General features: G+C 27.8%; 1 protein-coding gene across 2 annotated transcripts in view; it reads left to right on the plus strand.

The window, feature by feature from the left end:
* The first annotated feature begins 839 nt into the window (after positions 1-839).
* The window catches only part of LOC140675531 (short-chain dehydrogenase/reductase family 16C member 6-like), a 37,932-nt gene continuing 12,802 nt past the window's right edge, over positions 840-25,969 (plus strand). The window contains exons 1-4 of one of the 2 annotated variants that reach the window (XM_072910126.1): positions 842-1,020; positions 4,559-4,998; positions 17,663-17,787; positions 20,322-20,432. In XM_072910126.1, coding sequence (XP_072766227.1) covers positions 4,770-4,998; positions 17,663-17,787; positions 20,322-20,432 — 465 coding nt within the window. In that variant the 5' untranslated portion in view covers positions 842-1,020; positions 4,559-4,769. Of the gene's footprint in view, positions 1,021-4,558; positions 4,999-17,662; positions 17,788-20,321; positions 20,433-25,969 lie in introns of both variants that reach the window. The other variant, XM_072910127.1, reaches the window with a different exon arrangement.

A 25,969-nucleotide genomic window follows, 5' to 3' on the forward strand; every position in this document is an offset into this window, starting at 1 on the left:
TCTCTCTCTCTTTTTCTCTTCACAAAGTTTAATTTGCTAATAGAGAAAAAGATATGATTTTCTTCTTTTTTAAATGTTATAACTCGTAAATTATTAATTCCTCGATATTTTCTTTGAGGAAAATCTGTCTTTTAAAAGAATATTTATTGTTTTTGGAGAAGAAAACATTAGAAAAACTATTAGAAACTATTGGAAACTAAACTTTATGGAGTTAAAAAATTAACACTACTACATTATTTTTAATTAATTTTAGATTAGAAGTAAACTTTAATTAACATTTTAACTTAAGATACAAAGATTTTAGGTATAAAGATATATAATGGTAAAAATTGAAAAGTTCTAAAAACATAAGCCTTGTAAATAGATGTATATTTTATATATATAAAAAAAATATTTGATATTTATTTTGTTTGAGCATCTATTCTGAATATTTTTATACACAGGATAACTTAAAAAAACGATTTCTGATAAAAAAATTTTGTAGTTTTATTATATAATTATCTAATCTTTATTTTATAATTACTACGAATAATTGCGCAAACATTAATTCTCTTTTTTATTATAATTTCAAAATTCTATGTATTGTTATTGATTTGCATTGTAAAGCATTTATTTTTTATTCTTTAATATCAATAACATTTATTGTGACGTCAGTATAAACATAAGAAAAGGCTTTTTTATTGTTTTGTACATCAATCATTGAATAGCAATATAATAGCAACGTACGCGTGCTCAGACTAAATCCTGGAGGTACCTTCACATAATACACATACATATACATATAGATACGTTCTCGCTGGTTCGGCGATCAGTCTGAAGTGAAGGCGCAACCGAAGCAACACGTTCCATTTAGTATACCAACGACCGTAGTGCCGGGAGGACTTGCTACTTTTTTACGTCTTGTATCGTGTAAATACGAATATGTTCATACGCGCGTGCGTGAATTAATAGATATTTTTCTGATAACGTTTGCATTTCTATTTATGCAAATGTGACCTCGTATTTGTTTATTATTAAAAGGTAAGAAGATGTGCCATTAGAATTAATATTTTAAATAAAATCATTGTATTTTTTACGTAATCTTATTTTTTACATTTAATTATTATAATTCTTATTTTTAGTACGAAAATTAATTTTTTTCTGAATAAAGTTAGATATAATTTAAAATTACAGACACACGCACACACACACACACAGGCTTATATATATATATATATATATATATATATATATATATATATATATATATACAGGATGTCCGTCTATAAATGTCCGAACAAATATCTCACAACTGGTACAAGCTATAAGAAAGCTTAATAAGAGAAATTTGCACGCTTTGAATCTGCTATAAAGTACACAAAAATTTTTTACTTTTGACTTTTTCAAATTATGAAGACCAACTTTATTTTTTAAGAAATTAAGTAGAAGGCCAAAAAGTCAATAGTTTACGAGACTTTATACTTTGATATTATTTTACATAAATTGTGAAAAATATCTCGTAAAATATATATTTTTCGATTATCTTACCTCAACATTTTTATGCTCAGAGTAATGAGAAATCAATTAGTGTGAAAAAAACATATACTTTTCTTAAAGAAAAAATATAAATTTGCAATTACGTACTGTTTCTTTAAGACAATTATTGTTTTTTTTTTTTTTTACACCATTTGATTCTTCTTATTATTCTGTACATAAAAGTATCGACAAGATAATCAAAAAATCTTACTAGATATTTCATAATTTACGTAAAATTATGTTAAATTAAAGATGAAATCTCTTATAAACTATTGAACTTTTGGTTAGGTTAGCTTATCATAGCTCTTTAATTTTTTACACAGAATATTGTAAGGAATCGATTTATATAAAAAAATTACTTCTATTAAAAAAATAAAAATAAACTTTATTCGAAAAGGTCAATAAAAAGAAATTATTTTACATGAATTTATTTTAACAGATTCAAAGTGATAATTTCTCTTATTATATATTCTTGTAACTTCAACTATTATAGATCAACCAATTGAGATATTTGCTCGGATATTTATGGGCATCCTGTATATATATACAGGATGCCCATAAATATCCGATATATATATATATATATATATATATATACATATATATATATATATATAATATTAATTATAAAATTAAGATTATAGAAAAAAATCAGTTTATGAATTTGATAATCTATAATTAGTAAACCATAATATAAAAAAAACTGTAGCATTGAAAATAAGTAATTTATATAATAAAAATCAATCAATTTTACAACAAGATTCACTTAAAGTATTATCATTTACGATTTCAGCAGTAGAAAAATTTGTGGTTTACACATGTGTAGAACGTGAACGTACTCCGTATACGTGATGCAATTCAAAATATTTTATCTTTAAGAAATCAACTTATTGCAATCCTTTCCACTTTCTGCATTTAAAATTTACAAAAGAAAAACTCTTAATAATTTTGATTTATTGCATTTTGGAATATCTCAGAAGAAATATGTACTATATATTTTATTTAGTTAATTTGATTACAATTATCTCTTAATGAATATGTTATATCATTAATTATATAGAATTAGAGAGAGAGAGAGAGAGAGAGAGAGAGAGAGAGAGAGAGAGAGATTAATTTAAACTAAAATCTATCAAAATCTATTTAAAAAAAGTTAATTCTAAGTTAACTAAAAAATCTCGTATAAAAAAGATATAATCTAAATTACCTATAATAAATAATAAGCAATTGAAAAAATACTCAACAAAAAATGTTAAACGAAAAATAAATAAAATTTTTTGTACAACAAACAATAAAAAAAGAAAAAGTAAAATTTCTATAGATGACGCGATAATTCACACACATACACAAATACACGTATACGCACACGCACCACACACCACACACTACACATCACACACCTCATTCCACACACCACACCCCACACACCACACACTACACACCACATACCATACATCACACACTAAACACCACACACGCACATGCATGTGCACATGCACACGCTTACGCATATATATTTTTATTTTTATCATTCATTTATTTGATCATTCGTTAATTTTTTACCTATTCCGTTTGTCATGACACATTTTTGCTCTCTATTGCCGATTTTAATTTATTATTCTTAGTTTATTTTTATCATTATAGTTAATTTATTAATTATTATTTTGTTTTTACCACAGTCAATTTCAACAACATGAATGACAATGTTTATATAAAAATGCTTTGAATCTTTGTGTTATGTCTGTGTCGTCTGAAAATTGTTTTAAGTCCTGTTGAGTATTTATGTGTTGTACATATATTTATATTTTGACATATATTAGTAGCATTTCGAGAAATAATGATATAAAAAAGGTATCATAGATAGATATAAAAAATAGATAGATGTAAAAAAGTGTGTTTGTGTGTATTACATTTTTTGTCATATTTTGCGCAGACTAATACATTAATGTAATATATTGTTTTATTCTTTATAGTACTCTATATATATTTATTTAATTTATATACAGATGTAGATATAAATAATAATAATGTAATAATATATTTTGATATTTTTTTATTTATATATAATAAAATTACATATACATATAAACTAATAAAAACAGTACAGTTAATTAAAAATTAAAAATTTAAAGTTAAAACAATTACTTCATTAAAATATAATACATTAAAATAAAAAAAAATATTCTTTTTTAATATAAAAAACATACACTCGCATGCATATGCACACTTATATACATACGCTCATTCGCATATATACATACATAATAAAAAATATGAATTTGCAATGAGTAGCTGTATATATTTTTTTAAAATAATTATACATTTTCTTTACATTAAGTACTTGATATATATTCTTTTTATTATTCTATGCATAAAGTAGAGTGAGAGAAAGAGAGAGAGAGAGAGAGAGAGAGAGGCAAGATAATAAAAAAATTATATTTTACGAGATATTTCAGTTTATGTGTAAAGTTTTGTCGAATTAAAATATCTCAAAATAAAATATCGCAAATAATAATCTGAAAATAAATTATTCAATTTTTGCTATCATACCCTTATAACTTTTTACTCAAAATACTGCGAGAAATCGATTTATATTTAAAAAATGAAGATAGTTCCATTTAAGAAGATTAGGTTGACCTTTACGTAACTTTGATACATACAAAAGATTGAACTCTATCTTTTTCCTTCTTTCCAGTCGAACAACTTTTGTCTGAAACATTTTTATGTAAAATTAATATTTATGAAAATATCTTAAAAGGCATTTGCTAATGACTTACTGTGTATAAAGATCAAGAAAATAATAAATAATAAAAAAACTCTTGTTTCTATTTTCTGATCATTTTAGAAAAATGTTAAGTATTATATAAATACAAATAACTATATAATTTGTTTTTGTACATCAAGAAAAAAATAAATATATGTTTTATACAATTATAAATAAGTATATTTTATATTCTTTAAATAAAGTATATTTTATACTATTATACTATTAAAAAATGTTATATACTATTTTATTATAAAGACATTTTATGTTTCTATGTTTCAGATACGTGTTTCAGATAATGCTTTTAAGTCGGCATGTTCGGCCTTCATTACGTGACTTAAGTTGATCTTTATATAATGTTAAAACGTTCCAGCTTAAAAAATGTCATCTGAGTGATCAATTGTTCACAAAAAAATATAGGGAGTTTAATTAATAACTATCAAGTCGGATTTACACGATACTATACCTGCGCATAGGATACGTGTACATCATTATGACATATTTACGTTCAATCGGGGAAGTGATTGGCTTCCTAATATTGTCTATTATTGCAATATTGAAGGGTGTTATCAGGTCATTTATTCCCAAAAGGTACAAAATGAAAAGTATAGATGGCGAAATCGCTCTCGTGACAGGAGGTGGTGGTGGATTGGGCAGACTTCTCTCCCTTAGGCTGGCCAACTTGGGTGCTATTGTCATCGTTTGGGATATAAATAAAAACGGTGAGATTAAAAAGTAAAATAAATCGAAAAAAATTTTAAATATCTAATTTGTAACAGAATTATGGTCAAATTTTATACATTTGATGTCACATGAAAAATATATAGAATGAAAGATATATTTAAGAAACTACTAGATATTGTAAGACAAACAAGTCGCAATGAATTATTATACGTAATGAATTATTACTCCTAATAACTATAATAAAATCTAATAATTATACACAAATCATCATATAAATATTATATAATACAAAGAAATTTGATTCTCTTAATTATAAAATGCTTCTAATTATAAATATATAATAATAATTACACAAACACACATACATACTTATGTATTTATATTGGACTTACAAATAATACAAATACTCAAATTCGATTTCGAATTAATACAAACTTTGAAGAATATAGACTATGCGATCTATCATTTATCAACCAGTATAACTTAACTGAATTCGTTTGTTTTCAACATATATGTAATACTACTATGTTGCTAACATCCATAAGAGGAAAAGAGACAAAAGACACGCCAAAGAGACACATATACCCAGATAGCCAAGCGTGATTGATCATTAAAAACAAACTAATGCAATGCATGAGTTGTTATAAGTTTGTTGTACGTTTGCTGACATCGAATTAAAACGCGCTACTGAATTCAGCAACATGAGAACATATTACAAACAATTAATTTATGAAATTTTGAAGATGTTTTAAAAACGTCTAAAAAACATTTAATTTAAGACGCCATCTGAAAGATGTCTATAATACATTTTTTTGCTTTATCGAAAAGGCAACTTAAAAAAAATATCTTTACATCATCTTTTGATAGTTGTTTTCCCGACAAAGCAAAAAGTTGACTAAAAGATGTCTTTCCGGACAAAAAAAAGTTCATTTTCTTACCGCTATGCAACGCTGCATGAGGTATCTATCTCGTATTTAAAATTGAGTTACCAAAAATATATAAAAGCGCGACTAATAAGATTATTGTAACAATCATTTCGATCAATTTCATTTTGGATAGTTTCTATTCAAATAAATAAAATTATAACATTTCGGGTAAGTTATCCAAATAAGTAAAGATTATTCGTCTTAAAGACGTCATAAATACGTTTTTCTGATCATTTTTTAAGATGTCTTAGCAATTTTAGAATGTCTTTTAGACGTCTTTAAAACGACATAATGTTGTCTGGATAGAAACGAAAAGTTAAAATTTCTTATCCTTGAATGCTTAATTAATAAAAATTTTTAACTTTTTTGTTTCTGTCTTACTAAAACAAAAACTACATGATTGATCCCCTGACAAATTATCATCACATTATCAATGCGGTTAATCACGATGACAAATCGATGAATATAGGTTGTCATCAAGTTGTTGTCAAGTCTCTTGTTTGCTGACAGCAATCGATGTTACCATATTGCTATCAGTTTGTTGTTCTGATAATTAGAAATCACGTGAGCTCAACCCGACAAGCATAATGCTGTCGCACCTTGTCCCTAGTTTTTCAAAATTAGTTGCTGCAACAGTTATCGGCAACATGATTGCAAAATCGGAACATTTGGCTATCTGGGTAGCAGACGATTTAACTGTTCTACGCATGCGCCACGTTTGTATATCGTGGCTTATTGGACGCATTCCTAATTTCGGTTTCAACACATGTATGTACATATTGCACAGTTATTCTGCTCTAGAGCGAGAGACGAATATCGTCCGCACCGTAATGCTGTTAACAATATAGTAGCATTACATATATGGTTTTCAAGATGAATCAGTTAGGTTAAATCATTTTTTTATGTATGTACTTATAGTAATATATTATAGCATATAGTTTTTTGGACTTAACATTTGAGCTACTCATATACAGGGTGATTCATTTTAATCGCTCTAGGTAAATATTTCTAAAAACATAAACACCATAAAAGATATGGAACAATTTTTCCGTATTGTCCATGGTTTTAGAGATATGTATTTGTTTGGCAATTAAAAGAATCATCCTATATACATATATATGTATACGTGTGTGTGTGTGTGTGTGTGTGTGTGTGTGTGTGTGTGTGTGTGTGTGTGTGTGTGTGTGTGTGTGTGTGTGTGTGTGTGTGTGTGTGTGTGTGTGTGTGTGTGGTGGTGCGTGCGTGCGTGCGTGCGTGCGTGCGTGCGTGCGTGCGTGCGTGCGTGCGTGCGTGCGTGCGTGCGTGCGTGCGTGCGTGCGTGCGTGCTGCTGCTGCTGCGTGCGTGCGTGCGTGCGTGCGTGCGTGCGTGCGTGCGTGCGTGCGTGCTCTCTCTCTCTCTCTCTCTCTCTCTCTCTCTCTCTCTCTCTCTCTCTCTCTCTCTCTCTCTCTCTCTCTCTCTCTCTCTCTCTCTCTCTCTCTCTCTCTCTCTCTCTCTCTCTCTCTCTCTCTCTCTCTCTCTCTCTCTCTCTCTCTCTCTCTCTGCGTGCGTGCGTGCTGCTGCTGCTGCTGCTGCTGCTGCTGCTGCTGCTGCTGCTGCTGCTGCTGCTGCTGCTGCTGCTGCTGCTGCTGCTCTCTCTCTCTCTCTCTCTCTCTCTCTCTCTCTCTCTCTCTCTCTCTCTCTCTCTCTCTCTCTCTCTCTCTCTCTCTCTCTCTCTCTCTCTCTCTCTCTCTCTCTCTCTCTCTCTCTCTCTCTGTATTTGTTTGGCAATTAAAAGAATCATCCTATATACATATATATGTATACGTGTGATGCGTGTGTGTATGTGTGTGTGTGTGTGTGTGTGTGTGTGTGTGTGTGTGTGTGTGTGTGTGTGTGTGTGTGTGTGTGTGCGTGTGTGCGTGTGGGTGTGTGTGTAGAGATCCGATTTAGAAGAATATTAGACATTAATTTTTCCTTACACACATACAATAGAAGTAAACGCTTAAGAAAATCATTATATTGACAAATTAAAATACATGTATGTGGGTCCAATAAAGTTAAAACTATAAAATCTTAAGAAACAAAGCACAATGCATATTTGTATAACTATCATAAAACATTTATAAGAATCTTCTTTTGTCGCAATAATTTTGCGGTTATTCGGATCAAATCATTACTATTTTATCCTTTTCAATGAAAGAAATATTAAAAGAGATAAAAATTTGTTGAGAGCCTCACGTAATGCTGTAACAAGTCAAATAAAATGTAAAATGTAAATAGGCTGTAAATAATTTGAAATTGTTACTTCATCACTGATAATATCTCTTGAAAAAAATCATTTCACGTATGCGCGCACGTATAATGAAATCATATAAATGAAGGCCACGAAATTGAAAGTGTTCAGGAAGCATTGATGATTAGTAAAAATTGCAGTGAAGATGTGATCGAAGGTCTCGTCAAATGTAAGGTGAATTGAGCTTCCAAATTTCATGGTCACTATAAAACATGAGCAGACTATTAATGTTTAAATATCTTTCAGATTATAATTTATAAAATTATTAACTTACAGATACATGATTTTTAAAATATGCACAAAAGAAATATAAAAAACAGCGGAGTAGATAAATATATAGATAAATATACATTAAAGAACGTAATTCTTTCTAATAATCTTGACATATACAATCAAGGTTATCTTAAGTAACTCAGAAAAGATTTTAGTTGTCACTCATTGTTTATTTAAAAGTTATAAAGTTAGGACAGTAATTTATTAATTATTGTAAACAAATTTATAAACAAAATTATTGTAAAAAAATTATATATGACTAAATTATTTATATGTATTTTAGCAATGTTCTGATTAAATATCTTTTTTTTTTTAATTGAACATAATTTATATTTAATTTAAATAAAGTTTATTCCATATCACTCATCATCAGTGCTTTCGAATCACGTGTAAATTCTGAGAATGTTTGACTATCCAAAAAGTATATTGTGTATATTCTAGTATATTCGAGATGCATACTGCGATATACTAACAGTAAGTATGTCACTATATTCATACCTCTATATCAAGAATGTTACTATGTCTGAATTTTCCTGCTTTTCAGTACATACTGAGAATATTTTCTAGAATGTAATAAGTATATTTTTAGAATGTCTTGAGTATGTTTGTATATATCTCAACAAACGTGAGATAAATATAATTCTTATATTGTATCATAATGTAATGTAACACGAGGAGCGTAACATAATAGAGGTATGCAATATGCACACACGCGTTATTTGTAATTTCCTTTCATAAGTATAACATGTAATGTAACACAAATATTATGTCATTATTATACGTATCTTATATAGCATTTTAATGAGTTCCAGGTAAATAATAAATAATAAAATAAATTTTATTTAATTTATAAAACTCAAAATTTAATATATCTTTATATTTTATATGGAAATTAAATTCTAATTTTTATCTCAAATAGAAGTAAATAATAGACAATTTTTTATTTATCCGCACAATTTTAAACAAACTGCTTAATATTCTAAATTCTTTGTTGTAGGATTATATTAGAAATTAAACTAATAGAAAAAACTACTTTGAATCTTATGTTACTAGACATTCGTAAGGCTTCATAATCATGGCAGAAACTTGAAATATCAGATTGCTTGTTTGAAATAGCAGAACGCTCTATAGCAAAGTAAGATTTATATTATATACTCAAAGTATAGCCTGAAAATACGAGATATAATATAAGTAGAGGAATATGTATGTAGTAAAAAATAAATATCCTGACATTTATGTGTTTATAACTTTTATGAATGTGTATGTGTAAATGTGTATATAAGTGTGTATAGATGTGCGTATATAGATATTACGTCGCATTTAAATTCTATTTAATATTGAGTTTTTTATTATCAGTTTATGTTATAATTTTACTTTGCAGAAAATTTTATTTATTAATAATTTTTGAGTAAACAATGAGCAATGACTAAAATTTTTTATTCAGAAAGTTATTCATAGAGAGGATGATGATTTTGACACAATGTGAAATCAATATTGGCAAAGTTGGGCTTTTTAAGTCCCTTTTTATACATATTTATCGCAGAGCGTTAAATCAATTTTTATCTATATAATAGTATCTTTATTTATCCTTATTTTATTTTTTACCTAATATTTCTTAAATATCAAAAAATATAAATGAGATAATCAGAGCCAAACAAGACGCAAATTATTTATTTTGATATCTTCTTTAATTAATTTGAACGTTCGGTTTTTTTTAGATCATCTTCAACAAATTAGGATATTGTAAAATAAGTATTCATGTGTCCTTCAGTTATTTTTAATGTCTTTAGCTTTTATCATTAATAAATCGCCTATTAGTATCAGCTGATTTAGAGATAAGGAAATAATTCTGAAATGATTAAACATTAAAAAGTTAGGTAAATATGCATAGATAAAAAAGAGACTAATCAAGTGCGATCCCAAATGAGACGGAGAAGAAAGTTCAAAACGCATTCGTGATATTATTGAGGTACAAAGATCTAATGACAAGATATTATATATAAACAAACAAGACATCAATAATTGCTTGCACATAAGTAATGGAAAAAGGAAGATGTATAGCATACATGGGTGCTTTTAAATTTATGCTAGATTCTTTATAATTGTTCTCTATGCAACTCCATTTTTTTAAGAATATTTTCTATTGTCAGCTTCAACGAAATATCTATGAAAAGTAAAACCATCCATCCAAAGAAATCAATTAATAATTGTCAATCAAGCATAAAATCAATATTTTATTGGTACAATCAAATATTATAAAAAAAGAAGAAGGCAGAATATTACTAATCGCCAGTGGTATTTTTTAAAAAATGAAAAAAAACTTTAACCGTCGACCTGACTGGCAGAAAATATTTATTTGAATATTTAAGAAATGTTACATTACGTTTCGACCCTTGGTTTGGGTCCTCTTCAGATGTACAGTTTCTACAAAAAAATCGAAGTTGTCAAATATACAAAAAACAATGTCCGTGGATAATGCACAATTATAAACCGCAACAATGCGAACAAAACACAAAAACCGAAATTATTACCTGAGATAAGTCAATTAAAACATAACATTACAACATAATCATTATTACTAAATGCGAAAACTTAAAGCAAACAATTAATGCTACGTCGAACGTCGACATCTCTTATGAGATGTTCTCCAGAGGCAGAGAGGGATCATACTGACTTTATTATTGTGTCATAGATAAAATTAAGGTTTTCTGTATCTTTTTGAAGGTTAATTGTGTTGTCTGTCATTTTAATGTAAAACATTTCAGCTACAATTTATCAATAACTATGTGAATAAAAGATCGAGAATTCTCAATGCTCGCAAGCTACCAGAAACATCTGTCCGTAACTCGAATAAAATTGATGTCAGATCCGTTGTCCCTATTCCATATATTAAACATCTTAGCAAAAATTTAAGGCGCGAACTAAAAAAGTGCGGTCTCAATACTGTTTACAAATCAATCAAAAAATTAGATTGTCTAATAAAGCGTGGTAAAGACAAACTTAGTAACACCGAAAAAACAGAGGTCGTCTACAAGATTGATTGTATTAATTGTAACGCGTCTTACATTGGTCAAATTAAAAGACACTTAGGAGTGCGTATAAAAGAACATAATAACGACATAAAAAAACATGCCAGTAACCATAACGTCGTTAATAAGTATAGAAGCGAATTCAAATATGATTTCGATTGGAAAAATCCAAAAATCTTGCATACGGAGAGACATTTGAGAAAGAGAGAGATAGCTGAAATGTTTTACATTAAAATGACAGACAACACAATTAACCTTCAAAAAGATACAGAAAACCTTAATTTTATCTATGACACAATAATAAAGTCAGTATGATCCCTCTCTGCCTCTGGAGAACATCTCATAAGAGATGTCGACGTTCGACGTAGCATTAATTGTTTGCTTTAAGTTTTCGCGTTTAGTAATAATGATTATGTTGTAATGTTATGTTTTAATTGACTTATCTCAGGTAATAATTTCGGTTTTTGTGTTTTGTTCGCATTGTTGTGGTTTATAATTGTGCATTATCCACGGACATTGTTTTTTGTATATTTGACAACTTCGATTTTTTTGTAGAAACTGTACATCTGAAGAGGACCCAAACCAAGGGTCGAAACGTAATGTAACATTTCTTAAATATTCAAATAAATATTTTCTGCCAGTTAGGTTAAAGTTTTTTTTCATATTTTAAAAAAACGTTTATTCTCATAGTAGCGCTAAGTTTTTCTTGCATTGCAATTTTACTACTTTTAACTACTTTAATTGTATTGTATTTATTGATACTTAACCCTCAAACTGAACACGTGGGTCTTTCGTGTCCGTACCATTTTTAATCCATTGTTTTAAAAAAATATTAATAAAATCTCGAGGTTGCAAACTTATCCAAAAAAAAGTTTGTGTCAAAAGGGACTTATAACTGAAAGGATAATTTAAACAGTTTATTCAGTGCAAAGTGCTGGTGAATCTAAATCTGAAGCGGACACATATGACCCACGTATTCGCTTTATGTATATGAAATAAGAAAGGGTGAATAAGTAAATTTTTTTTTAAATATTGTTTTTTTGCTGTTAATCGTTTTTTATAAAAATAAGTTATAAATTTACAATGATAATCTCCCTAAAAAAGAAACAAATTGTTTTAATTTCTATTGTGTTCATTTATTTTCATGTTAACAGTATCTTTTGTTAATGGTAACAAGCAACAAATAGGGGTTTTACGTATTAATTAATTTTTATACTGTAGATTGTAATGTAAATTACATTTTGTTTTCACTTTTCTTTCAAATAAATTACCTGAAGATTAAAAAAGATTTTTCCTCAGAAAAAACACATTTTTTTATACCTGACAATTACCCATTTCCGATCATTCAAATAATTATATTTTTTTAAAGCCATGGACATATAGTATTTCTTTTTGTTAACTTTGAACTTTGAACTAAAAGTTCCTGGAAGCCTTTTTGTTCAAAATTATTTTTTCAAATTTTTATTAATTTTTATATAAAATATCTGTTTCCAAATCTTGATCTAACAAATAACAAAAATATAGTATTTAAAAATATTTTTCTTTAACTCTACTACATAAACTTTTAGTTTCAACTTAAAAGAAAATGTGTAAATTTTTTAAGTAATTTTGGAGTACAAAAATTAATTCGGACTTCAGTTACTCACGCGTTCAGGATTACGGTGCCAAAAAAATATATTCAGTTTGAGGTTTAATTGTATTTTATTTATTGATATGAGAAATTCTTTATGAAGATATATATATATATATATATATATATATATATATATATATATATATACACACATATTGTTAGTTATCAGTTTTATAATTATAAAACACATACACATAAATACTAACGAAGAAACCTCCCGAAAATTGTAATTTTAATTTATTATTAAAATTGTAATTTTAATTTTAATTTAGAAACTTTACACATATGTAGAAGAGACAAATAGACGAATTTAGAAAATTTCAATTACTATCTAAAACACAATTCTAAAGGTTGAAACCACCAATCATATGTAGACTGATCTTTTTATTTTTATTCTATATATTTTGAAAATTATTTAAAAATTGTTCAAGATATCAAATAATATTTTATACAAAAGTTATATATACATATTGTATAATACAAACACCTCTATATAACACCGTCTTATGGCTTCCTTCGAGACAAACAATTTTTGTCTGAAACATTTTTTTTTAAACCCTGAGATTTCCAGATATTTGATTGTTCTACATAAAAAATAGGACACCTCTGTGAGTGTGCGTGCGTGCGTGCGTGTATATGTACACACACACACAAACTAATGACAATATCTTTTTTTTATTCTTTTTCGAAACCATATAACTTTTGTCTGAAACATTTTTTTCTAAAATGCTCTGTTTTCGAGATAAAAGGGATGTACGAGTGATTTCCTGTATATAAATATATATATTGTGTATATATGTGTGTATATATATATATAAAATAAACGCGTAACAGAATATTTATAAAAAAACAATTTAATATATATTACTGTATAGTATATATAGTATTATATAGTGTAGTCTAATATATATAGTGTTACATAATATATCATCAAATTAATCTAATTCATCGATAATTAATAAAAATATTCATATAGACAAAATTAAGAAAAGAAATATCTTTGCTGATGCATAAAAGTATGCCAATATATGTATATGTATAAACATCACATGTCATTTAATCTATAGAATTACAGAACAAATAGTTTAAGGCAAAATAAGATAAAATAAAATAAGCGTGTTATGATGTTTTATCCTACAAAATTTGATATAAAAAATTTATATTTTAAAAACAAAATCTAGAATTATTTATTAGTAATCTCTGAATATTGGAATTGTCAATAACAGCCATTATTACTGTAACATGTTGATGTAAACTCGAGAAAAATATATTACAATCCTCTTTGTTCTTTAAAAATTAAATTAAGAAGTTTATCAAATTCGCGCGTACATTAAACGAATAAAATAAAATCGTTCTCTCTATTATTAATTATCTTTGAATTATTAAGATATTCTGTTTTTTACCTGCTTACAAAAGAAATATAACGAGAAAACTAATCGGCAAGGAAATGTGACAACAATGAACTTTAATACTTTGGAGTTATTGATTCCAAAGTAACAGTATGTAAATTACATATCATTTTTAAGAGTGGATATTTTGAAATTCTAAAACTTTTAGGTAATAATTAATATCACAATGTGCACACTCTGTTAAGAGAATTTTTGAGATAGGAAAATTATGTATGCATATTATATCTTTTAATATTATTATTAATATTCACAAGCTTCATTATACTAATTATTTCCAAGAAAATATAATAAATATTAATAGTATTATAATATTAATATTCATTATATTTTCTTGGAAACAATTAGTATAGTGAAGCTTGCGAATATTATTATTAATATTAAAAGATATAATATGCATACATAATTTTCCTATCTCAAAAATTCTCTTAACAGAGTGTGCACATTGTGATATTAATTATTACCTAAAAGTTTTAGAATTTCAAAATATCCACTCTTAAAAATGATATGTAATTTACATACTGTTACTTTGGAATCAATAACTCCAAAGTATTGAAGTTCATTGTTGTCACATTTCTTTGCCGATTAGTTTTCTCGTTATATTTCTTTTGTAAGCAGGTAAAAAACAGAATATCTTAACAATTAATATTATGTAATTACTAATTATGTTAACAGTTTATCAAATCTGCACACGAATGCACTATTCGTAGAAAAAGAAAAATGAGGAAATTATTAAAAGATTTAAAAGATATTGTAGAATTATATATAGTAAATAATCTTTTTTTTTTATCAAGACAAGGTGTAAATAAATATTCACTTCTCTTATATTTAGTAATGTTTGACAAGATCAAATTGTGTCAAGCAAAAGTTATTATTTTAATTAAAAACTTTTATTATTATCCTTCTAATCAATTACTGTTAATGTCAATAGTTACATTATTATATTCTTAATTACTATCAATGTTTACTGACAGCAATGATACCTAAAATTAACTAATGAGATATTCATATTTCTACCACAATATATAGATGTAATGTGATGATGTTTATTTAATGTAAAAAAAAATTATGTAGATATCACTATAATTACTAACAATGCATTTCCAATTTCGAGTTACTATGTTTTCTACTTATATATGTGACTATTAAATTTAAAAATATAATAAAACTAATAAAATTATAATTTAATCTATCGATTTAATCTCTCTGTTGAGATTTCTGTATAATTATTTATATCTCTTTTTTGGATAATGTTACAACAGAAGACCGCTTTACACAGAATCTATTTTTTTATTTCATAAATATTTTAGAAGTAACACGTCAATTTTTTCGGCGCTAATTATAAACGGCTGTGCTTAATGTAATAATTATAATTATATATTTGAAATATTCACTTTGAAGTACTCGCTTTACTATAATAAGATGCAGTTGTATATACTATCATACATATTTAACTTGCGTATTTAATTTTAAACATTTCAATATTTGTCAATTAAGTTGCATCTTAAACAAAATTAATTTTTTGGTCCTCAGATATTTCTTTTAATGAAAAACGATGTAAAGTGTACTGTAAACCCTGCCTCGATAGCAAAAGTGGCACAATATTCAAGGTCTACAGGTATACCTGATCTGCTGAATCAGGTTTGCAAACTGGTTAAGCGTTACAAAAGTCAGATACGAAACGAGTATTATGTCCTATAAACGTACTGTGTAATATATGGTATTATTTTAAATTTATCGTGAATTTTAGACATAATAAGACTATATACAACACATACACACGTATGTGTGTGCGTGCGTGCGTGCGTGCGTGCGTGCGTGCGTGCGTGCGTGTGTGTGTGTGTGTGTGTGTGTGTGTGTGTGTGTGTGTGTGTGTGTGTGTGTGTGTGCGTGTGTGTGTGCGTGCGTGCGTGCGTGCGTGCGTGCGTGCGTGCGTGCGTGCGTGCGTGCGTGCGTGCGTGCGTGCGTGTGTGTGTGTGTGTGTGTGTGTGTGCGTGCGTGCGTGCGTGCGTGCGTGCGTGCGTGCGTGCGTGCGTGCGTGCGTGCGTGCGTGCGTGCGTGCGTGCGTGCGTGCGTGCGTGCGTGCGTGCGTGCGTGCGTGCGTGCGTGCGTGCGTGCGTGCGTGTGTGTGTGTGTGTGTGTGTGTGTGTGTGTGTGTGTGTGTGTGTGTGTGTGTGTAGACTTAAATTAACTTTGTTATTTTCGTAATTTTCAAAACAGATGCATTGCAAATTTAATTTATTAACAATATTAAATAACTATTTTTATACCTTTTCGTCTTTGTATTTTAAATATAAACAAAAAATTTCTTAATAAATGCTTATATATTTTAAGTATTATTAAGAGAAATCGATTGTAGAGGAGTGAAAGTATCATGAGAAATGATTGCATTAGCATTTTTTATCTAACAGATGTGTGTGAAGAGAGCAGTTGCTATTTAGACGAGCAGACAACGAAAAAGAAGTTATACGGCTAAAATGTTCTATCTAAAAATTTTTCCATAGCATATGTTATATAATTTATATATTATATATATTTAAATTTTATACATATTATCTTATAAAGGTAATATATTTGTGTACTTTTTTTTATAAAAGATTTTAATGTAATAATTACTTAGATATAAAAAATATTAATATAATGTATGTTATTATAAAGAAATGTATGAATCTTTCTAATTAAATAATTATTATATTATTTTACAAGATAACTGCGAAAATTATTAATCCTTACAAAGTTTATAAGTAATTATTATTATAAATTTTATTCACGATTTTATGTGGAATATTTATATTTATGTAGAATATTATTTTTAACGTTAGATATAATTGTTACATTTATGCAATATATAATTAAAAACGTTTTGAAGAGATCGTAATGATGTATCACTATTCTTTATAAAATAAAATATTGTCCCGCGCGCGTGTAATAATAGAATAAATCTAAATTAGCAAGAAAGTAGCGATGATTTCATGAGATATTGAAAAACTGCCTTTCTCTTTTTCTTCTGCATCAGTAATTTGCAATTTAAAATGTTTTACTTATATTTCACAATATAATTTTTTTTTATGAACACAATAAATACTACGTAGTTATCATTATTGAAATATGTGCCAAACAAAGTGCAAAAATGCAGTACTAAAAATTTCTATTTGATTCTAGGCATTGAAGAAACTATTAAATTGGTCCGAGCAGTCGGAGGTACGTGCTACGGTTATGTTTGCGATTTATGCGATCGGAAGGATGTATATAAAAAAGCCAAAATCATCAAGGAAGAAATCGGCAAGGTAATAATTTAACAAAAAAGAAAAAGAAAGAGAATACCAATCGTGATCTTTTTGATGCTAAATCATAGAAATATTAAGATAGACTCAATATACTCTACATTGTCCATACGTACATACATACGTACATACATACGTACATACATACGTACATACATACGTACATACATACGTACATACATACGTACATACATACATATATATATAATATATAAGACAAAATTTTTTAAAAGGAAAAATTTTCTCAGAATTTGCTCAAGAATATGTCATTTTAAGGACATCAGGTTGTTTTGAATCACCCTGCATATATGTATGTGTGCGTATGCGTATGTACGTGCACGTGTGTGTGCATATGTGTATGTAAACATAATATTGACATCAATATTTTATTAATGTAGTTGTATTCTACTAGTAATCGTTTTACACATATACGTGTGCGTATATACAGGGTGTCCGGCAATAATAGCTAATAGCTCGACCTTTCATAGGCAGATAGAGTAACTCAAACCGAATAGAAAAATCCTCCACCATTTTGCGATTTGCGCAATAATTACTAAACTATTAATTAAAAATGCTCAGCGAACGATATTATATATATATATGTTAAGTTTGACTTGCTCTGTCAGTCCTAGAGAGGTGGGGCGATTATTATCGGACACTTTATATATATATATATATATATAAAGTGTCCGATAATAATCGCCCCACCTCTCTAGGACTGACAGAGCAAGTCAAACTTAACATATATATATATAATATATATATATATATATAAAGTGTCCGATAATAATCGCCCCACCTCTCTAGGACTGACAGAGCAAGTCAAACTTAACATAAAAGTCCTCTACTATTTTGCGATTTTTGCAATAATTATTAAAATATATAATATTAATTAAAAACGTTCAGCGTACGCCGAGCGCTATATGTGGCGCGCGCTCATATGCAGAGCATTTTTAATTAATAGTTTAATAATTATTGCGCAAATCGCAAAATGGTGGAGGACTTTCCTATGCGGTTTGAGTTACTCTATCTGCTCATGAAAGGTCAGATGATTATTACCGGACAACCTGTATATATATAAATTAAAATGTTAATATAAGAAAAAATTTAAGAAAAAATATGTAGCTACGCGTTGCGAATTCATATTTTTTCTTAAAGACAACTATGTATTTTCTTCATATACATTAATTAATTTTTCTTATTATTCTATGCATACAAATATTGAAGCAAGCTAACCAGACAATGAATATTTTACAAAATATTTATTTCATAATTTGTGTAAAGTTACATCAAATTAAAGTATAAAAGTTTTGTAAACTATTCAATTTTTCACTATCATATAATTTATAACTTTTTACATTGAATATGAGAACTCAATTTACATATAAAATTAATATTAAAGTATAAATATTAATTAATTATAAAAAAAGGTTAAGGTAGAGGCCCATTAAAAAAATTAGGTTAACTTTCATATCGCCTAGCACATACGCTTAAGGTCAAATTTAATATCCTTATCTTTTCTTTTTTTCGAGCCAAACAACTTTTATGTGAAATGTTTTTCCATATTTTTCATATTTTCGAGATATTTGTCTGGAAAAATTCAATTAAAATATCTTATATATATATATATATAAAGTTTGAAATTAATATAATTTTGTTGAGTTCAGATACGTAAATGTACTCTAAAACTATATAATAACAATATATAATAATGTATATTTAAACTTTATTAATTGAATCGCATTCAAAAATTGATTAAAACTTTTCTATTTACAATATTGATAAAAATTGTTTATTCACCAAAATTATATCGATGTTAAACCATATAGTAAAAGAAAGATATATGTGAGAGTCATATGTGATGTTTTCTTTTCTCTTGCTTAAAACTCGTCTAGGAATAATATCTAATTTAAAAAGCATTTTCTTTTTATGTAAAATATATTTTTTAATTCTTATGTTGAAAAATAGAAAGGATTTGTACAGATGTACATTAACCTTGACAATATAAATAGATCGTATGTAAATATTCAATGGAATGCAAAAAAGATGTGTTGTTAAAAGACAAATAATTCGCGATTCGACGAGGCATTATTCAACGAGTACTTTTCTGCGGATGACATTGTGAAAGTCTATATTACTGCATAACGATTGTGATGTTAGATCGAAATGTGAGTTTGACTTGTTTTAAGATCTGCGAGAAAAGAAATCTTTTCGTGATTTTATCCGTTCTTTCTGTTTAATAATGAATCTTGAATAATTAAAAAATGAGTTTTTATCTAATTATTGCAAAGAATAAACATACATATATATAAGTAAACACATATACACACATAATATATGTGTATATACAAGATAATATTATAATACATTACAATTACATTATATGTATATAGTTCTTACCGTAAGACTATATTATATACATATAGTTCCTTATTTTTCGTTTTTAACTTTTGTAATATATAACTTTTGTTGTGTTACAAAATAATACCTATTTTATTTTAGACAAGAATAAATCTTTTTTGTGCTTTTACTTTTAGGTAACAATACTTATTAATAATGCGGGTATTGTTACGGGAACGAAATTGCTGGACACTCCGGACAAACTTATCATTAGAACAATGGATGTTAACATCATGAGCCACTTTTGGGTAAATAAAAATCATTCAAAGTTAATCCGCTAGTGAAAGTTTAAATGTATATTATATTATTTATATATAAACACTGAAAAGATTAGATAATATTGACGATTAGAAAATATGACTTTGTTTTTTGAAACTTTTTGAAATATATAGAAATATTAGTTGTTATGTATGTATATATTAATTGTTTGAAAGATATTAATAATTTAAAAATTATTTTATGACAAAACAAGATACTCGAAACCAAAATATTGTTTAGACAAGAAATTTTGCATATTCTTAACTCTCTTGCTCATAAGTTTTACAATAAGAGATTTTGCAACCGATTTCGAAATAATGTGACATAACCGCGATAACATAAGCAATGTTTTGAATTATTCGATTTGTTGCAAGTTTGAAATTTTGATTTAAATTGAAAAACCTTGAATAATTCAAAAATATAATATCCAGTTATCAGAATACAGTTAGGAGAATATATATGTACATGTATAAATAAACATGCACACATACATACATACATATATATATATATATGTGTGTGTGTGTGTGTGTGTGTGTGTGTGTGTGTGTGTGTGTGTGTGTGTGTGTGTGTGTGTGTGTGTGTGTGTGTGTGCGTGCGTGCGTGCGTGCGTGCGTTGTGTGTGTGTGTGTGTGTGTGTGTGTGTGTGTGTGTGTGTGTGTGTGTGTGTGTGTGTGTGTGTGTGTGTGTGTGTGTGTGTGTGTGTGTGTGTGTGTGTGTGTGTGTGTGTGTGTGTGTGTGTGTGTGTGTGTGTGTGTGTGTGTGTGTGTGTGTGTGTGTGTGTGTGTGTGTGTGTGTGTGCACATATATTGCGAAGAATTGGCGGTGAGAGATTCGGACATTTCATTTCGTTTCTCCTATTTGTTGCCGCCGGTCAGGTGCAAGAACCGGTCAGATAGGTACAAGCGATGTTGTAGTCTCGTTGCGACATACACCGACCAACATTATGCTTGCCAAACACAAATAATTCCTTAATTTAAATTCCTTAGCGGACGATACGTTTGTAAACTTTTATTTGCTTTCAATTTTTGACAAAATGTAATTTTATTGATTTTATTTCTTTGTATTTTGTTTAGTATGTTTTATTATTAATTATTTGCGCGAGTCAGAATAAAATAATTTTTTTCATAATAATATATTTTCATTACACAAGATAATATAATATTGCTTTGGATAGTTCATTTATATTTTTGTAATATTACTTTAATCGATTTATAAATCTCTGTACATAAAATATAGAAAAAATGTATTAATATTTTATTAATATATTTTATTAAAATTAACATTTTACACATTTTGTTTAAAATTTAATAAAATTTATTTTATTTAAAATGTTTGCTACATAAAAATAAATTAAACATGATAAAATAAAAAATACATATAATATAAAATAAAAAAAAAGAATTAAGAGAATGGAAGTAATAGCAGGCGCACGTGTAGTTTTAATCATATTATAAATCATATTACAAAAAAGTGATTACACAAGAATAAAGCTATTTCAATATGTATACAGTTTGTCCCATACAATGTGTCCCATTTTAACTTGGACAGTAAAATATCTCGAAAACTGAGCCCAGCAGACAAAAATGTATCAGACAAGAGTTGTATGGTTTCGAGGGGGCCATAAGATGGTACCATTAGTTTGACCTTAAATAATCGTTTGAAGGTCATATAAAGGTCGCCTTGAATTTTTTAAATGGGACACCCTATATATTTTTGCATATTCTTATAGCTTACCTCGAGAGCTTTCCAAAACACTATGATAAAGTATTTTATCACTAATAACTTTTCGAGTTATAAGACTTAAAAGTTTCAGCATTTTGACATAAAATACAAAATATCTTTTAAAATATTTGTTTTTCGATAATCTTACCCTAATACTTTTATGCATAGAATAATGAGACAAATCAATTGGTGTAAGGAAACTACATCGTTATCTTTAAAAAAAAGTATGTAGTTGCATGTTACAAATTGCATACTTTTTTACATTTAACATATGCTATTGATATATGTGTACATATGCTATAGATATATGTGTACATATCTGAAATGGAACGTAGGATTGATAAGAGTATTTCAATGCACATACAACTACTGGAATCTCTCTCTATTTTATAGTAAACATATTTAAGTGGACAGATAATTCAATGATTAGTCAAAAATTCTATACTATAAAAATTATTGTATTGTGTTAAACCTTTAAAATAAAACAATTAAAGAAACATGAAGAAACTGATTTTGACCATATTTACAAATCTATTGAAACTAACAATAAGAAAATTATTTTATTTACATTTACAGAATCTAAAAGTGTTTAAGGAAGTTTGTTTACATTTTTCAAAAGTTCGTCTTATTTAAAACAGTTTATTATTGTAAAAATTGTTACACACTTTATCAATATATCAATAGCACTATCAAAATTATATCATTTTGATTACTTTAATATAAAATAATATTTAAAAATTTTTAGTGTTTAGTGTAAAAATTTGATCTTGTATTAATACATTTTTATATAAAGTTTGTATTGTATATGTGGCGATCATGGCACAGTAAATTGCGTGTCGGCTCACTGTGCCAAAGATTCCGGGTTCAAATCCGATTAGAAATGTCGAATTCGTTCGAGTTTTATTTAATCGCCACCTCTCGGAAATTCATTACTTTTTGAGTAACAGTAACGGTAACGAGTTACTTTTTAGAAAAAAGAATGGTAACCGTAACGAGTTACTTTTATAAAGTAACTTTCCTAACTCTGGTAAGAACTAACCTCGAAATCGCGCAAAATCCCTTCCATGCTAAACACACGTGAGTAGCGTGACTGGGAATAACAGTACACGAAAACAAATTTTATATTAAAAATTACTATGATGTGTAGCAACTGTGGACCATAAGATCTATTCTATTGTTGCCGCACATTTTCTGTAACAAAATTTGTTTCATCTTGGCTTCTAAACTCATTTCTAAAAGTTTACAAATATTCTTTCATGTAATTCTGACCCCGAAGAACCTATTTTATTTTATGTGTATAAATTGCAACTTTTATATTAAGCAAATATATTGTTTTGTTAGGTTAGAACTCGGCTAGTAGTCTAACATCCTCTTAAGCATAATAAGGCAAACGTAAAAGTGGGTTAACAATATCGTGAAGCAAACTTCGTGCGACAGCAATGGTAGACTTTTACATCTCGATGTCATGATCATTTCGATTAGATCTTGCCATTCACTTTCCAATGCTCTTCTGCACTTCAGTGACGATTCCATTCGCTCGTGTGTCATATGTATTATTCGTGCTAGTTCAGTGAGTTTATATACCATTGTTATCATCTATTTAACCGAAAAGTAATCTAAAAACTGAATCTTTTGGCTAAAATTTTTCATTTCTTATGAAAACAAATGTTACAAATTAGAAACATTGTTAAAAAACACAAACATTTATAAACTTTTTAATAAAAAACATTATAAGTATACAGAATCTTAAAAAATATGCATTATACAAAAACATTTATTTTTATAAGATCTACACGCACACGCACACGCACACTCACACACACACACACACACACACACACACACACACACACACACACACACACACACACACACACACACACACACACACACACACACACACACACACATACACACAAATTTATTATTTAGTTTAACTAAAAAAAATGTAAAATACATTTTTAATATTTAAAATTTTTAAAATATGTGCATTTGGAGAAAGGAGATTTTAATTATCTTTACATAATTGCAGAAAAAATAATTTTAATTGTGAATAATCTTTTTCATTTTTTTTATTTAAATTTATTTTATTAATTTTCGTTTCGTGATTATTTTTTCATCTTTTTTATCGTTTAAAAACTTATTTTTATTATCAGGTTGCAATAATAACGATAACAATTGTAGATGATAAAGATTGTGTGTGCATGCATATCGAAATATACCTAATTCACATGCTTTGTCTCCAAATATTCGCACAGCATAATTATTAGTTATTCATTTAAAATGATAATGCTTTCTCAACCAATAACAAAAAATATTGTTTTGTTGGTTGAGACTAATAGTTTATAGTTTGATTTGCGTTGTATATATGTTATTGTTTGATTCCTAATTGTATTCGCGTTTGACAAAACACGATTAGAAAATTAGAAAATAAGTAACAGATTCATTAAATAATGTATTTATTAATTAATAATATTAATCTAATAATTACTAATTTTCTTTTTTTTTCTTTTATATACAGGGTGATTCAAAACAATCTGATGTCCTTAAAATAACATATTCTTGAGCGAATTTTAAGACGATTTTTCCTTTTATAAAATTTTGTCTGAAGCTTAGTTTCTGAGTTATAATTGAAAATAGTTAGCCATTTACGAGCCGGATACAACGGGCATACAGGAACGGTGCAACGCGTCATCAGACTAATGTCCTCCCTACGGTCAACAATATTGTATAATATCGTATAGAATGCGATAATAATTCAATAAACTTCAAACGATAATATTGTACAATAATAATTATTATTGTGTAATATTATTAGCCGTCTAGAGGAGTTATTTGTTTTATGACGTATTGCGCCGTCCCTACTTGCCCGTTGTACTTGGCTCGTAAATAGCTAATTATTTTCAATTATAACTCAGAAACTATGCTTCAGATAAAATTTTGTAAAAGGAAAAATCTCAGAATTTGCTCAAGAATATGTCATTTTAAAGAAAATGATATAAGATTTTTCTCTTCAGTTTAACACGCTCTATCCACCCACGAGAGTTGATTCGCTAATTCGGGGACACCCTGTATATATATATATTGTCCCAGAATTTGCTCAAGAATATGTCATTTTAAAGACATCAGGTTGTTTTGAATCACTTGTATATATATATACACAGGTGATTTAATACAATCTGATGTCTTTAAAATGACATATTCTTGAGCAAATTCTCAGACAATATATATATATATACAGGGTGTCCCCGAATTAGCGAATCGACTCTCATGGATGGATAAAGTGTGTTAAACTGAAGAAAAAAGTCATATCATTTTGCTAAATTCGCAATAATTAATGAGATATAAATTAATAAAGATCGACCAATTCGTGCCAGGATAAGCGCGCGGGGCGAAGAAGCCTCCCACTTGTTATTTAATACTAGACACGCGGCGAGACAGTAGGCGGAGCGTTCTAAAAAGGATGTACAAAGGACGTACTGAAAGAGACACATACAACTGGGAGGTTTCTTCGCGCTTTTTTCTTCAGTTTAACACGCTTTATCTATTTACGAAAGTTGATCCGCTAATTCGGGGACACCCTGTATATATATATATATATATATATATATATATATATATATATATATATGTACATATATATACATATATATATATATATGTATATGTGAAATATTTTGTGTATATATATATATATATATATATATACAAAATATTTCACAAGGTAAGGTCAATCAAGTAGGAGGTGAAAGAGAACATTGAATAGAACAAATAATGTTAATGAACATTTTTGTTTTGATTA

The sequence above is a fragment of the Anoplolepis gracilipes genome, unplaced genomic scaffold (genome assembly GCF_047496725.1).
Source record: "Anoplolepis gracilipes unplaced genomic scaffold, ASM4749672v1 Contig19, whole genome shotgun sequence".
In the NCBI taxonomy this organism is placed as follows: domain Eukaryota; kingdom Metazoa; phylum Arthropoda; class Insecta; order Hymenoptera; family Formicidae; genus Anoplolepis; species Anoplolepis gracilipes.